The sequence below is a fragment of the Pristiophorus japonicus genome, chromosome 1 (assembly GCF_044704955.1).
Source record: "Pristiophorus japonicus isolate sPriJap1 chromosome 1, sPriJap1.hap1, whole genome shotgun sequence".
In the NCBI taxonomy this organism is placed as follows: domain Eukaryota; kingdom Metazoa; phylum Chordata; class Chondrichthyes; family Pristiophoridae; genus Pristiophorus; species Pristiophorus japonicus.
Genome location: NC_091977.1, coordinates 318,980,373 through 318,995,073, shown reverse-complemented (window position 1 = coordinate 318,995,073; position 14,701 = coordinate 318,980,373). Strand labels below are relative to the sequence as shown.

The following is a 14,701-nucleotide window of genomic DNA, read 5'->3' as shown; positions in this document are numbered from 1 at the left end:
TATGAAGACCTGCAAAAAAAGTAAGTTAAAGTTTTTACTTTTAAATTCTTTTGCAGCGATTCGCTAGAAAAGGGTATTGTGAATGTTTTGTCATTTTTTGTTTTTTGGAATTTTCTTGTTTGTTTCCCCCCCACCCAAGGCCCAATTCGCAGCGGTATCGGCCTCGGAGAAAAGTTGCTGAAAATTCACGGTTTGCGCTGCGAATCCTTGTGCAACGCCGATTTTTCTTGCTGGCTGCATTTTTTCCCATTTTTTCCGAATGTTAGGCCACAAAATCATAAAGGAGTCATAGCAGTACTTTTGGCGGGAAAAAACCGCTATGACCCAAAGCTGAATTTCTAGCCCTATATAGATTCTATATTGAAACTTTGCCATGTGCTGATAAAATTGTACCATAATTATGTACTACATGTTCATGAAACATTGTAGTACTTATTGATGTGAGTTGTGGAATTGTAAAAGAATAGAAATGCATTTTCTTTAATCAAAGGACCATCTTCAGACCCACCAACCTGGGCCTTCACCTAGCAGTCAGAAACCTAAACTGTACAAATGTGAATCCTGCGACAAGGCGTTTGCAAAGCCCAGCCAGCTGGAGAGGCATAATCGGATCCACACAGGTATTCATAAGTTAATATCTATGAAATTTTGCTACGGTGGGAAATTTTCCTTAAATAAATTTTGTAAAGTTCATATTGAAAACTTTTGTAAAGAAAGTTAAGGGAAGATTTAATAGTTGTTTAAAATTCTGAGCAGTTTTAATAGAGTGGAGAGAAACTGTTTCCATTGCCAGGAGGGTTGGTAACCAGAGGGCACAGATTTAAGATAATTGGCAAAAAAAGCCAGGGGGAGATGAGAATTTTTGTTTAATCAGCCAGTTATGATGATCTGGAATTCACTGCCTGAAAGGGTGGAGGAGGCAGATTTAATAGTAACTTTCAAAAGGAAATTGGATAAAGACTTAAATAGGAAAAGTTTGCAGAGCTATGGGGAAAGAGCAGGGGAATAAGACTAATTTGTGGCTTTCAGAAAGCCAACACAGGCATGATAGGCTGAATGGCCTCCTTCTATGCTGTATGATTCTATGATTCATCTTTAATTATATTGAGTTTGTCTTAACAGAACTGTAAATTATTTCAGGTAATGTGTTTTTTTAACGAGGGGACCAGAGGAAGGGAAAATGAAAGGAGGAGGGTTGAACTGTTATATATCAACATGATTTATTTATGAATTTCACTACTTCAATTTGAATTTTAATAGCATAATTTAGCATGTACATCTCAATCCCTCCATCTGAATTGCCATTTACTAGATACAGGATTGAGTATGATTGCAGTTCTTACACACTTATTGAACATGTGATGACTGATCATTTACAGAAATGTTGAAAATGTAGAAATTTAATCATTGCTGGTTCAGAAGCAGTAATTTCTCAAATGTATTGTAATTTAGCATAAGAATTGTAAGGTGGTTGAAAATGCATCAATCTCTTTTTGCACACCTCATAGCTTTTATGTTATTTGGTTTAGTCTTATCTATTTAAAGGCACATCAATGTACAATTTAATATCTACAATTCTAATAAACCATGAAATGAGAATTTCAGTTCATCTTTATCCAGTTAGTTTGGAACAGAATGTATCTGAATTTGTCAGGTGTTTCAAAACTTTCTCATTCTAATCTCTACTGTTACAAAGAGATTTATTTTCCAGTATTCGTGACATTGATGCCGTATTTATTATTTTTTCCCTTTCTATTTTGCACGAGTCTAAAGATTATATGCACTTGTTCTATAGGATTGAATATTTTCTCGTCTTTCTTATCACTGATGTCAGGAAATAGCCACCTGTATGTCAGTGTATCATTGTACCTTTTTTGAGTGACGTTGCCAGTTAGTTTGAATATAGTTTTGTACTGTGGGCTTGCATCCAGTGGAAATTAGATTGAGACCACCACCCCCCAATTGTCAAAGAAGGGACTTTCAACCCAACAGAGCTGATAAAACACTGGAGGTTCAGTTGGTTCTGTGTTGAGAACATAAGAACATAAGAAACATAGAAATTAGGTGCAGGAGTAGGCCATTCAGCCCTTCGAGCCTGCACCACCATTCAATAAGATCATGGCTGATCATTCAACCTCAGTACCCCTTTCTTGCTTTCTCTCCATACCCCTTGATCTGTTTAGCTATTAGGGGCATACCTAACTCCCTTTTGAATATATCTAACGAACTGGCCTCAACAACTTTCTGCGGTAGAGAATTCCACAAGTTAACAACTCTGCGAGTGAAGAAGTTTCTCCTCATCTCGATCCTAAATGGCTTACCCCTTATCCTTAGACTGTGACCCCTGGTTTTGGACTTCTCCAGCATCGGGAACATTCTTCCTACATCTAACCTGTCCAATCCCGTCAGAATTTTATATGTTTCTATGAGATCCCCTCTCATTCTTCTAAACTCCAGTGAATACAAGCCCAGTCGATCCAGTCTCTCCTCATATGTCAGTCCTGCCATCCCGGGAATCAGTCTGGTGAACCTTTGCTGCACTCACTCAATAGCACGAACGTCCTTCCTCAGATTAGGAGACCAAAACTGAACACAATGGGCCCAAGTTTCCACACGCGCCTAGAACGGCGCAGTCCCGACCTGGACGCCCGTTTTTCGCGCCACAAAGTGCGCCTAAAAAAAACCTCGGTATTCTCCACCAACTTGCAGGTCCTCTGGCCCAAGGCGCAGCCAGCACGAGCTGTGGGGGGGCAGAGCCAGGTCCCTGCGCTGAAAACAGTGCCGGGACCTCTGCAAATGCGTGCTACAGTGGGCACGCAAGTGCAGTAGCTCCAGGCGCCGAACTGTGTGGGAGGGGCCCGAAGCACGCAGCCCCTAGCCCTGGCTGAATGGCCTCACTGGGGCTGCGTGAATAAGGCTCCTCCCACGGCCAGCTCCTGCTTCCCCCCCCCCCCCCCCCCGACCAGACCCGCCACCCGCTCCCCCCCCCCCCCCCCCCCTGCCTCCGGACCAGACCCGACACCCGCTCCCCGCTCCCCCCCTGCCTCCGGACCAGACCCGACACCCGCTCCCCCCCCGCCCCCCCGACTGGACCCGACCCGCGCTCCTGTTCCCGCTCCCCCCCCCCCCCCCCGACTGGACCCGACCCGACCCAACCCGCGCTCCTGTTCCCGCTCCGCCCCCTGCCCGACTGGACCCGACCCGACCCGAGCTCCTGTTCCCGCTCCCCGACTGGACCCGACCCGAGCTCCTGTTCCCGCTCCCCGACTGGACCCGACCCGAGCTCCTGTTCCCGCTCCCCGCCTCCCCGACTGGACCCGACCCGACCCGCGCTCCTGTTCCCGCTCCCCGCCCCCCTGACTGGACTTGACCCGCGCTCCCGCCTCCTGACCCGACCCGACTCCCCACCCACTGGACCCGACCCGATTCCCGCTCCCGGACTGGATCCGACCTGACCTCCCCCCGCCCCCTCTCTCCCTCCCTCCCTCCCTCTCTCTCTCCCTCCCTCCCCCCCCTCTCTCTCTCCCTCCCCCCTCTCTTTCTCCCTCTCCCCCTCTCTCTCTCCCTCTCTCCCTCCCCCTCTCTCTCTCCCTCCCCCCTCTCTCTCCCTCTCTTCCCCCCCCCCCCGACCCGAACCGAACCTCCCCGACCCGACCCAACCCAACGCCACCTACCTGTAAATCTGGTGCTGGGGACGGGCCCTGCCCGAAGTCTCGGGGCGGCCCGTTCAGCCTTCGGTCCCGAAAGGCCTGCCTGAAGCACTTTCACACAGGTAGGAAGATGGTTTATTTAATCTTTTCTTTGCTTATAAATGTTTATTCAGGTTGAATTTATTTGTATAATATTTGTATAAGTGTAAATAAGGATTTATTATAGAATTTAATGACTTCCCTTCCCCCCCCCCACCTCATTCTGGACGCCTAATTTGTAACCTGCGCCTGATTTTTTAATGTGTAGAACAGGTTTTTTCAGCTCTACAAAAATCTTCACTTGCTCCATTCTACTTTAGTTTGGAGTACGTTTTCACTGTGGAAACTTTCAAATCAGGCGTCAGTGGCCGGACAGGCCCCCTTTTGAAGAAAAAATTCTGTTCCAAAGTAGAACTGTTCTACCTGACTAGAACTGCAGAAAAAAAAATGTGGAGAATTGCGATTTCTAAGATAGTCCTTTCTCCACCAGTTGCTCCTAAAAATCAGGCGCAAATCATGTGGAAACTTGGGCCCAATATTCCAAGTGTGGCCTCACCAATATACTCAAATCCTCTAACTATGAAGGCCAACATGACATTTGCCTTTTTAACCACCTGTTGTAACTGCTTGTCAACTTTCAATGACTGATGTACCATGACACCCAGGTTTCGTTGCACCTCCCCTTTTCTTAATCCGTCACCATTCAGATAATATTCTGCCTTCCTGTTTTTGCCACCAAAGTGGATAACTTCACATTTATCCACATTATACTGCATCTGCCATGCATTTGCCCACTCACCTAACCTGTTCAAGTCACCCTGCAGCCTCTTAGCATCCTCCTCACAGCTCACTCCACCACCCAGCTTAGTGTCATCTGCACACTTGGAGATATTACATTCAATTCCTTCATCTAAATCATTAATGTATATTGTAAATAGCTGGGGTCCCAGCACTGAACCCTGCAGTACCCCACTAGTCACTGCCTGCCATTCTGAAAAGGACCCATTTATTCTGACTCTCTGCTTCCTGTTTGCCAACCAGTTCTCTATCCATGTCAATACATTACCCCCAATACCATGTGCCTTAATTTTGCACACTAATCTCTTGTGTGGGACCTTGTCAAAAGCCTTTTGAAAGTCCAAATACACCACATCCACTGGTTCTCCCTTGTCCACTCTACTAGTTACATCCTCAAAAAATTCTAGAAGATTTGTCAAGCATGATTTCCCTTTCATAAATCCACGCTGACTTGGACCGATCCTGTCACTGCTTTCCAAATGCTCTGCTATTTCATCTTTAATAATTGATTCCAACATTTTCCCCAATACCAATGTCAGGCTAACTGGTCTATAATTCCCTGTTTTCTCTCAGGAGCAGGAGTAGGCCATTTGGCCCCTGAGCCTGCTCTGCCATTCAATACAATCATGGATGATCATCGACCTCAACTCCACTTTCTCACCCGATCTCCATATCCCTTGATTTCTTCTAGACTCAAAAATGTATCTATCTTAACCTTGAATATATTCAGAGACTCAGCATCCACAACCCTCTGGGGCAGAAAGTTCCAAAGATTCACAACCCTCTGAGTGAAGAAATTCCTCCTCATCTCTGTCTTAAATGGCCTACCCCTTATCCTGAGACTGTGCCCCCTAGTTCTAGACACTCCAGTCAGGGAAAACAATCCCTCAGCATCGACCCTATCTATCCTCTTCAGAATCTTGTATGTTTCAATGAGATCACCTTTCATTCTTCTAAACTCCAGAGAGTATAGGCCCATTCTACACAATCTCTCATCATAAGACAGCCTTCTCATCCCAGGAATCAATCTAGTGAACCTCCGTTGCACCGCCTCCAAGGCAAATATATAATTCCTTAGATAAGGAGACCAAAAATTACCCACAGCCTACTCAGTTTCCAGTGTGTGTTTTTTTTATTACTTTCTTTTCTCATGGTGAGGGCATTTAACAGTTTTTCTATAATTGTATCCCTCCTTTCATCCACTTAACCTGACATCACTGCTGCTGAGATAGATGGAGCATAGCATCAAAGCACTGACCGCGCTCAATCAGCTCCGCTGGACGGGCTACATTGCCCGCATGCCTGACACGAGACTCCCAAAACAAGCGCTCTACTCGGAGCTCCGACACGGCAAGTGAGCCCCAGGTGGGCGGAGGAAACGCTTCAAGGTCACCCTTAAAGCCTCCTTGAAAAAATGTAATATCCCGACCGACACCTGGGAATCCCTGGCCCAAGACTGCCCAAAGTGGAGGAAAAGCATCCGGGAAGGCACTGAACACCTCTAGTCTCTTCGCCGAGAGCAAGCTGAAGCCAAGCGTCGACAGCGGAAGGAGCGCGCGGCAACCCACCCACCCGTTCCTTCAACCACCGTTTGCCCCACCTGTGACAGAGACTGTAGGTCTCGCATTGGACTCTTCAGACACTTGAGAACTCATTTCTAGTGCGGAAGCAAGTCATCCTCGACTCCGAGGGACTGCCTATGAAGATGATGAGCCCATCCTCTAGTCACCCCAGTGCTGTGGAACCAGCTCTAGGGATCATCTGGAAAGGGTGTGATTGTCTCTTTCCCCCCCATGGGAAGATGTGGAAGCCTCCACATAGCACCACGATCTGCGAAGAGACTAAGGAACTGAGGAGAGCAGGACTCAAATTTGCTTCATTCCCTGTTCCCTGACAAATGCTATGCTAGTTTGTTGATGAACAAGGTCATTTCAACGTAAAGAAATGGGCACATTCAAAATGTTAGTTTAATTTGCCAATTGAAGGAAAACACACTAACATTGCCCAGTGAATTAGTCTTTACACACAACAAGCCAATGACTCTCAAACCAGCTTCAAAGATACGTTGAATTTAGAGAGATTCATTTTAGTTGCATCAGTACACTTGTGTCTAACATAACAACATCATTTTAAGCTCAAACGGTCAAACAATACATATCAAGTGTCACTGAAATGATGTATCAGCTTCTGATCAAGTACAGTTTTGTTTTGTCTATTTAAAGGTAAGGCACACAACCTTAGAGGTTAATTAGGAAATGTTTTTATCAGTCCATCTGCACAGCCCATATCACCAAGGGCAGTACTCCCACTAATTTCATAGTCTAAACTACAGTTTAGCATTTTAAAACTAGTTTATATGCCATCATATAGGTAGCTTAAGAAGTATTGTTTTTATTTATTCAAGCAGTTTTCCAAGTTGTGTAGCCTGTACTTCTGTGTGCTGTCTTGATAACTTTTCTCAATGACTTGAAAAGGCTGTTTCTAAGGAGATGTTAGCAATGCATTCAAAAATGATCAAGGGGTAGTCTGCCTTCTGGAATTCTATTGAAATACTGATGCTGTTTTAAGGGTGGCTTTTGTTGGTTAAATCAAATGCCTCACTAGGTATTTCCTATAGACATGAATAAACACAAAAAATGATCTTGGTTTAAATTTTATCCAAACCCAGATTAACGACTTAATCATGTTGGGAATTTGGAATGTCTTTTCCTGTAAGAGTGACACCATGAGTGAGCAATGCTCTACAGAGAAACATTGTGTGGGGAAGGAATTCAGTTATGGACTGAGGCAAAGTGAGCATTGAAGGTATTTGGGGCTTCAAGATCATAGGGGATATCGGAAACATAGGGAGGCGTGAATAGCTAGGAGATAACAATGCATCAGGACCACGATACATATTTTACCCAAAATTGAATAAAAGGTGAATGTCAGTCTTGGTGTAAAGCATACTTTCGATGTAAGGTATCCTTCCCATCCATCAGATTAACAGAGTATGTGAAGAAGAGCAGGGGAGTTCTCCCCGGTGTACTGGCCAATTTCTTTCCCTCAATCAACATCACTAAAAACAGATGATCTGATCTTTATCATATTGCTGTTTGTTGGAGCTTGTTGTGTGCAAATGACTGCCATGTTTCCTACATTACAACTGTGACTACAGTTCAAAAAGTACTTAATTGACTGTTAAGTGCTTTGAGACATCCGGTGGTTGTGAAAGGCACTATATAAATGCAAGTCTTTCTCTTCTTTTCAGAAGTTTAAATGTAGCATGTATGAATATCTGTAAATAAATTTGAGCGTAATCATTGTAACTGAAAACATTTGCACTATTTTGTAGGTGAACGGCCATTTCAGTGCAACCTCTGTGAAAAAGCATTCAACCAAAAAAATGCACTACAAGTACATATGAAGAAACATACTGGTGAGAGACCATACAAGTGTGACTACTGCGGAATTTCTTTCACACAAAAAGGCAATATGAAGATACATATGAAGAGGGCACACGGTTTTCTTGGTTAGTGTTAGTGATTATGACTGTGAATCATTCTGCATAAAAAGTACATATGCTACTTTCGTGTTATAGTAGGCGGAGGAAGGGGGTATTTAAAAGGTAAATCGCCTAGAGGTGAATCTTTTGGAAGATGACTAATTTGACTCTGCATCTGTTGAAAACTCTCCCCGGCAGCTCCTCAGTCAGTCAGACTCCTCAGACTGTGTATGTCAAAATGGTTGCAATAACCCCAGAAACTCAGCCTTTCCACACTGGCAGCATGGAAGCTCAGCGGACAATTCAGGGCTTCCAGTCTCTTATCCTTGGATATACGTAAAAGTACAAATAAGTTGGGATTATAATTTACGTATTTGTTATTATGCTTATCCCACGATGGGTTTCCTTGAGCGGACATGTTACATCATCATCATCTCCCAACTGGAATTGCAGCTACAAAACGAATTTTGCTGCTACTTTCAAATCTACAATCAAACCTTCATGTTGAAGTTAATTGGCGCATGTTTACATATATAGGGTAAAAACAATGAGGAAGTGGTCTTTGTCGCGGCCATTTTTTTGGCTGCACAATTCACTTGGGTGGTGAGAGGAACCGATTTCCAAATGCAATCTCTGTTCAACGCCCCCATCACTCCGGAAGTGCGCCAGCTGCCAAATTGGCAGCAGGCAATTTCCAAGTGCCCAGGACATCCGCCTCGTACAGGCGTTGGCTCTCTTGAATGTGCTTAGAGCCTAACACCTGCTTTAGGACCCCAATGCCAAATTCGGCAGAGACTGGGCGAGGTATGTGCTGCGCATGCTCCGGTCAGTGTTTCTCGGTCTCTGCGGCCCTAACCAGGAGTCCTGAAAAGGCCACTGAAGATCAGGTATCTTTTCATTTTTTGCAGTTAGCTTAACATGGAGCCAGGAAGAGTAGGAACCCCTCAATACTACAGGCCGCTGTCAACCTGCGCTCTCTGTCCCCACCCCCGTTCCCCTCAACCCCTCCCAAGGCTCAACTGCGGGCTAACTCTTGACCGGCAACACCCAGTTGGTGTTCGCAGCCCACCAATAATGTGGAAATGAGGTCCGAAATCCAATTTGGACTGAACCTCAGCCATTGCTTCAAGGCACACCATCATCCTAGCAACAGAAACTGCCACAAAACCAATTTCTTCCCCTCCCAATGTGGAGAAAAATAATGAAGATATTGTTGTGTATGTATGATATAAATATATTCCCTGTACACTCAATGTACAGTTACATAAGACTACTGAATGTATCATCACACTGTATACACTGTGCTTGTACCACCAGAGGGTGCAACTGGTGGAGACCTAGGGGTCACCTGTACACTGCAGGTAACTAGGTATAAAAGAGAGCTCACCATGCTGTACCCTCACTCAGGAGCTGCAATAAATGGACTAAGGTCACCACAGTTCAAGTACAATACCTTGCCTCGTAGAGTCATTACTAAAGTGTTTACAGACACAATAACTGGCGACAAAATTATGAATTTCCACGCGAAAAATGGCTAACCTTGGCACATTTCAACAATTCGCCAATGGGGAAGATTGGGAGGCCTTTGTGGAAAGGCTCGAACACTTTTTCATTGCGAACGACCTGGCGGGAGACACACCGACCTCGCTGGCTGATAAGCACAGAGCTATCCTGCTCAGCAGTTGTGGGCCCACCATCTATGGTCTCATCAGGGACTTGCTAGCTCCAGAGAAGACAACAACCAAAACATACAGGGAGCTCGTAACGATGATACAGGAACAGCTCAAACCTAAAGAGAGCATCCTCACAGCCAGACATCAGTTCTACACACACTGGCGGCCCAAAGGCCAAGAAATTGCAAAATATGCTGCAGACCTCAGACGATTGGCTGCACCGTGTGATGTTGGCGACCACCTCACTGAAGCGCTATGGGACATCTTTATTATTGGAATCGGCCACGAGGGCCTTCTCCACCGGCTGCTTTCTGCGGATACCACAGTCACCCTGCAGAGGGCAATTAATGTGGGCCAGGCGTTCATGGTCTCGGCCTACGATTCCCAGCGGATGATTCACCCCCAGGACTCTAACCTGGCAAGTACTGTGAACTGACTGGCGTCTTTTAGAGGCAAGGTTGCTGAACGCAGTCTCTCTCGGTAGAGAGAACAGAACCCCGAGTCCCGCAACCCTGAGTCCGCTACATGGGGCCAACCGGCCAGCCCCACGCTGGCGCTGTGGAGGAAATCACAGGGCCCACCAGTGCCGCTACAAAGACTTTACTTGCAAAGGCTGTAACACGAAGGGCCACCTCCAGAGAATGTGCAAGAGAAATTGTACTCACCGAGTCGATGAAGAGTTGGCCGATCATCTGGACTCCAGCAACGACGAAAAGAGAGTCCATGAGGCAGCTCAGCCCCATGATGAGGTGTCCGGAGTGTTTACCTGCACCACCGAGAGCTCTCCGTTGAAAATGGAAGTCGAAATCAACAATGTTCCAGTCACGATGGAAGTGGACATAGGGGCGAGCCAATCGCTGATGAATCAGGCGGCCTTTGAGAAACTCTGGGACAATCCAATTGAATGACCTAAAATGATCTTGATCCAAGTGAAGCTGCTCACCTACACTAATGACACCATCCCAGTCATTGGCAGCGTGGATGTCCAGGTGTCCCATGGCGGCGCGATGCACAAGTTACCTTTGTGGATCGTTGCTGGTGATGGTCCAATGCTGCTAGGAAGAAGATGGATGAAACAAATCCATTGGAGCTGGGAAAACCTCCAACCTACGCGGCCCCAAATTTGGATCCAGCACAAAACCTGAGAAGCCAGCTGCTCAACTCGACTGCATGGAGACGACCCAACGTTGAGATGATCCAGCCGAAACAACCCGACCTCACCTTCCAAGCTCCAATGGCAGGACTCCGGAGGAAGAAAATCGGCGCAGAAGGCAACTTCCCTGCTTCTGTGGCAGAACCTGGGGAGAAAAGGATTACCGCAGCCTACCTCGTGAAGAGAAAGAAGATGGCACCCGCACCACGAAGTAAAGATGGCGGCGGCAGACCACGAGGGACAGCGTTGATGGAGCAACACGTGATGCCGAGCAGCGAACTGGATTGGGGTAAAGATTGCAAGGCCCTGTTAAAGGAGACCGGCATCCCATCACAATTAAAGAAACAGTTCCACTCTTTGTACAGCGATGCCGGTACTACACATGTAAAATATGTAATTGACAAATGCAAGTATATAAATGTAACTAACTGTGTCGAGTCGGGCGATTGCGGTCGGAGCCAATGTATTATGACAGTAAATGAAGAAATGATGTGCAATGCTGGGTTCTACATGTACGCCAACAAAACCAAGGGCAATCTCCCGTCGGAAGCACTCAGGTCCAGCGGGCTACCCGATCATGTAGCCTGCACCTCCAGGACCAATGTGATGCCCCAAGGAGCGTGGCCACACACAGAGGGAGCATACCAGCTGCATGGGCCAGCGATCACCAGACCTCAAAGGCACCACTACTGGTACCCTGCCCCAGATCGTCTCTACCTCTCTGGCCACCAGGGCCAGTACCGGGAGCAAGAGGCTAGCACCCTCCAGTTCTCCCAATGGAACCTGGGATGACCAGGCTCCCACTATCGCTGAAGGGCAGCAGGGAGACACTGCAGCCCTCAAAGGAGGACACGGAGGCCACACACCCCTGTGGCTCTGCCCACCACTAGGCAATGGCAAAGGCCCTGAGACTCAGCCAGGTGAGCGATCTGAGCCCACCCAGCTGGCAGGGGGCACAGCGCCGCCATCAGACAACCTGGACACAGTCCGGTCACTCTGGAACTAGCGTCCTCACCCACCTGCACCTACACCCCAGGGGCAAGACTGTGAAAAATGTACTTGTTCCACTACTGCCAAACCCAAACCGTGATGTAATTAATCATATGTTTTTTTTTGTTATTTCCATCTGTACATGTATGCACATGCAGGTGTTGAGCCACAAACATGGTCTATGTATGGGGGGTGGGGGAGAGGGGGGGGGCGGCGGGGGGAGAAATGGATATATGTAGCCATGGACACACGTGGATCACATCCAGAACCCACTCAACTCCCAATCTCAAACCATCCACTGCTGACCACTTCCCAACGTTGTGGCAATAAGGACTTGGGGGTCAACAGGGAGAGAGCCAAGCCAAAGCATAGACAAGCTGCAAGAGCTTTGGGCACTCAAATCTAGGGCCAGAGCACACAGTGCAAAGGCCAGTGGCACAAGACTTAGGGGAGAGTGATGTTGTGTATGTATAATATAAATATACTCCCTGTACACTCAATGTACAGTTACATAAGACTATTGGATGTACCTTCACACTGTATACACTATGCTTGTACCACCAGAGGGTGCAACTGGTGGAGACCTAGGGGTCACCTGTACACGACAGGTAACCAGGGATAAAAGGGAGCTCACGGAGGCGCAGGCTACATGTACCCTCACTCAGGAGCTGTAATAAATGGACTAAGGTCACCAAAGTTCAAGTACAATACCTTGTCTCGTGTAATCATTACTAGATTGCTTACAAGACACAATAGATATGAACTGACCTGCTTTAGCAGTTGAAAGTGTACTTTACTACAACGTTGAAAGTTGTACATAATTAATAAGCTTTTTTTGTGGGGGGGGGGGCGGGGTTGAAATGTCTAATAATTCTTTCAGCTTGAAAGATTTTAATTTTTTTTGTTCCTACAGGCAGTGGTCAGGACACGGGAAGTAGCCAAGAACAGGAAGGAGATGATGCAAGCCGTGGCCTTGACCTGGTGGAGGTTGTCCCAGAATCCTCTAATGAATGGCACTGTAGGATAGCAAATGTATTCCGCTAACTTATTCCACCTCCCCCATACACACTTGAGTGCAAAAAATTGAGTGTTTAGTACTCATTAAAACAAACGTTTCCTAAATGTGGAATTATTTCTATTGACCTTCATTCAACAAGGTACCATACCTGGGTCATGCAAAAAGTCAAAGTGCCACCAGGTTTGTTTATCCGTGTCAAAGTATGAGTCAACGATTAAAACAAGGAATTGACCTTGAGCTAAAGGGCTAAAATCATGACGTACTGTATATCTAGCCAGCATGCAATGCTAAATGGTATTCTGAAGCAAAAGTGGATGACCTACAAGTTCAGGAAAATGCAGCATAATGAAGTGCACTGTCCACACAATCCATTTTGAAGATCGGTTGCGAAGGAAACCTAGATTCATTCCTGCTGTGCAGGGAGCAGTTACTCTTGTGGTATCAAGAGTAGCACTGCAGATTCGAATTACAATTGGCCTGATTGCTCATTTAAAATGTTGCACAATGGGGGAGCCTTGCTGCACATCTCCCATCAGCTGACCGTTTCATGGTTCTACCACCACCAGAGCAAATTGGCTGCCATATTTCCAGAGAACTTTTAATTATGATCTGCCTGGTAGTTACTCAGAGCATTTTAACTTGCCTGTAGTGTTATGACTTGCTACTAGTGTGACTATCTTTCAGAATATATAATTATTCCATGTATCAAAATAAATGGCCGATTGTGTAAGGGTTAATTTTGTTGCATTCCAAAGATTATTTTTGTAGTTGTTCCCCACTTTACATATGTAGCACAACATTTTGTGCATTTGATAAAACTATAGTCTCTAGATCAGGGACTTGTACATGGATGTATATATTGTCTGCATTCTATGGCTAAGGTATTTTTGGTTTGCACTGTTACTACATGGGCACTTCTTTCAGTATTGTATTTTTCCCATTGTATTATATAACAAGTGTTAATTTTTTCCCCCCGATATAAACCTTGTGCATCATTTTTTTATTTGACTTTAATGAAACATACTGTAAAAATCTGACATTTGTAAAAACTGGTTGCATGTAAATATAACTAAAAAGCATCTTGAATGATGATCAAAAGATGTACTTTCCACCGCCTCCGATGGAGTTTTTTTGGTTTAATCTATTGTTTAAGTGCTTTGTATATAGATTGTATAATTTGTGACACAAGGGACATTTTTCTTTTTTGTAAGTACATGTAATGTATTTAAATCAAGATATTTCAAATAATAATACTATTGGTTTTTAACAAACCAGTTTTGTGTTTTTTTTATTTCAAATAGGTAATAACTGAGTGCTGCAGTTGCATTTCGTTTGTAGGAAAATACATTTATGTTTCCCAATTTGTTCTTCTGGAAGTACTGATCTTTGCTAGGAGAACCTTCCATGAGCATTCTGGTCAAATGATTATTCATCATGTACAAGCCAGTTTAGTGGGCCATCAGACTGTTTGACTGCAGAAGACCTTGGAAACACTCAGCAGACCAGGCAGCACCTGTGGAGAGAGTTAACATTTCAGGTCGGTGACCTTTCGTCAGAACCCGGATAAATTAGAGATTTAACCATTTATAAGCAAGTACAGAGCCAGAGTAAAAGGGGTGAGGAAAGAACAAAGTGGATAGTCTGCGATAGGATGGAAGGCAGGAGTAATTCAATGACAAAAGAGTTGATGGAACAAGTGAAGAAACAAAAGATGGATCTAGAGGAACATAGGAACAGGAATATACCATTCAGCCCTTCGAGCCTGTTTCGCCATTCAATGAGATCTGCGACCTAACTCCATATACCCACCTTTGGCCCATATCCCTTAATGCCTTTGGTTAACAAAAAGCTATCAATCTCAGATTTAAAATGAACAATTAATCTAGCACCAATTGC

The 14,701-nt window shown here is 45.4% G+C and overlaps 1 protein-coding gene across 4 annotated transcripts in view; it reads left to right on the top strand.

Annotated features, from left to right (window-relative positions):
- The window catches only part of LOC139272262 (zinc finger protein 236-like), a 229,206-nt gene extending 215,201 nt beyond the window's left edge, over positions 1-14,005 (top strand). For 2 of the 4 annotated variants that reach the window (XM_070888578.1, XM_070888581.1), the window contains 3 exons: positions 491-620; positions 7,822-7,998; positions 12,701-14,005. In XM_070888578.1, coding sequence (XP_070744679.1) covers positions 491-620; positions 7,822-7,998; positions 12,701-12,831 — 438 coding nt within the window. In that variant the 3' untranslated portion in view covers positions 12,832-14,005. Of the gene's footprint in view, positions 1-490; positions 621-7,821; positions 7,999-12,700 lie in introns of those variants that run through there. The other 2 variants (XM_070888579.1, XM_070888580.1) reach the window with 2 other exon arrangements.
- Positions 14,006-14,701: the final 696 nt, after the last annotated feature.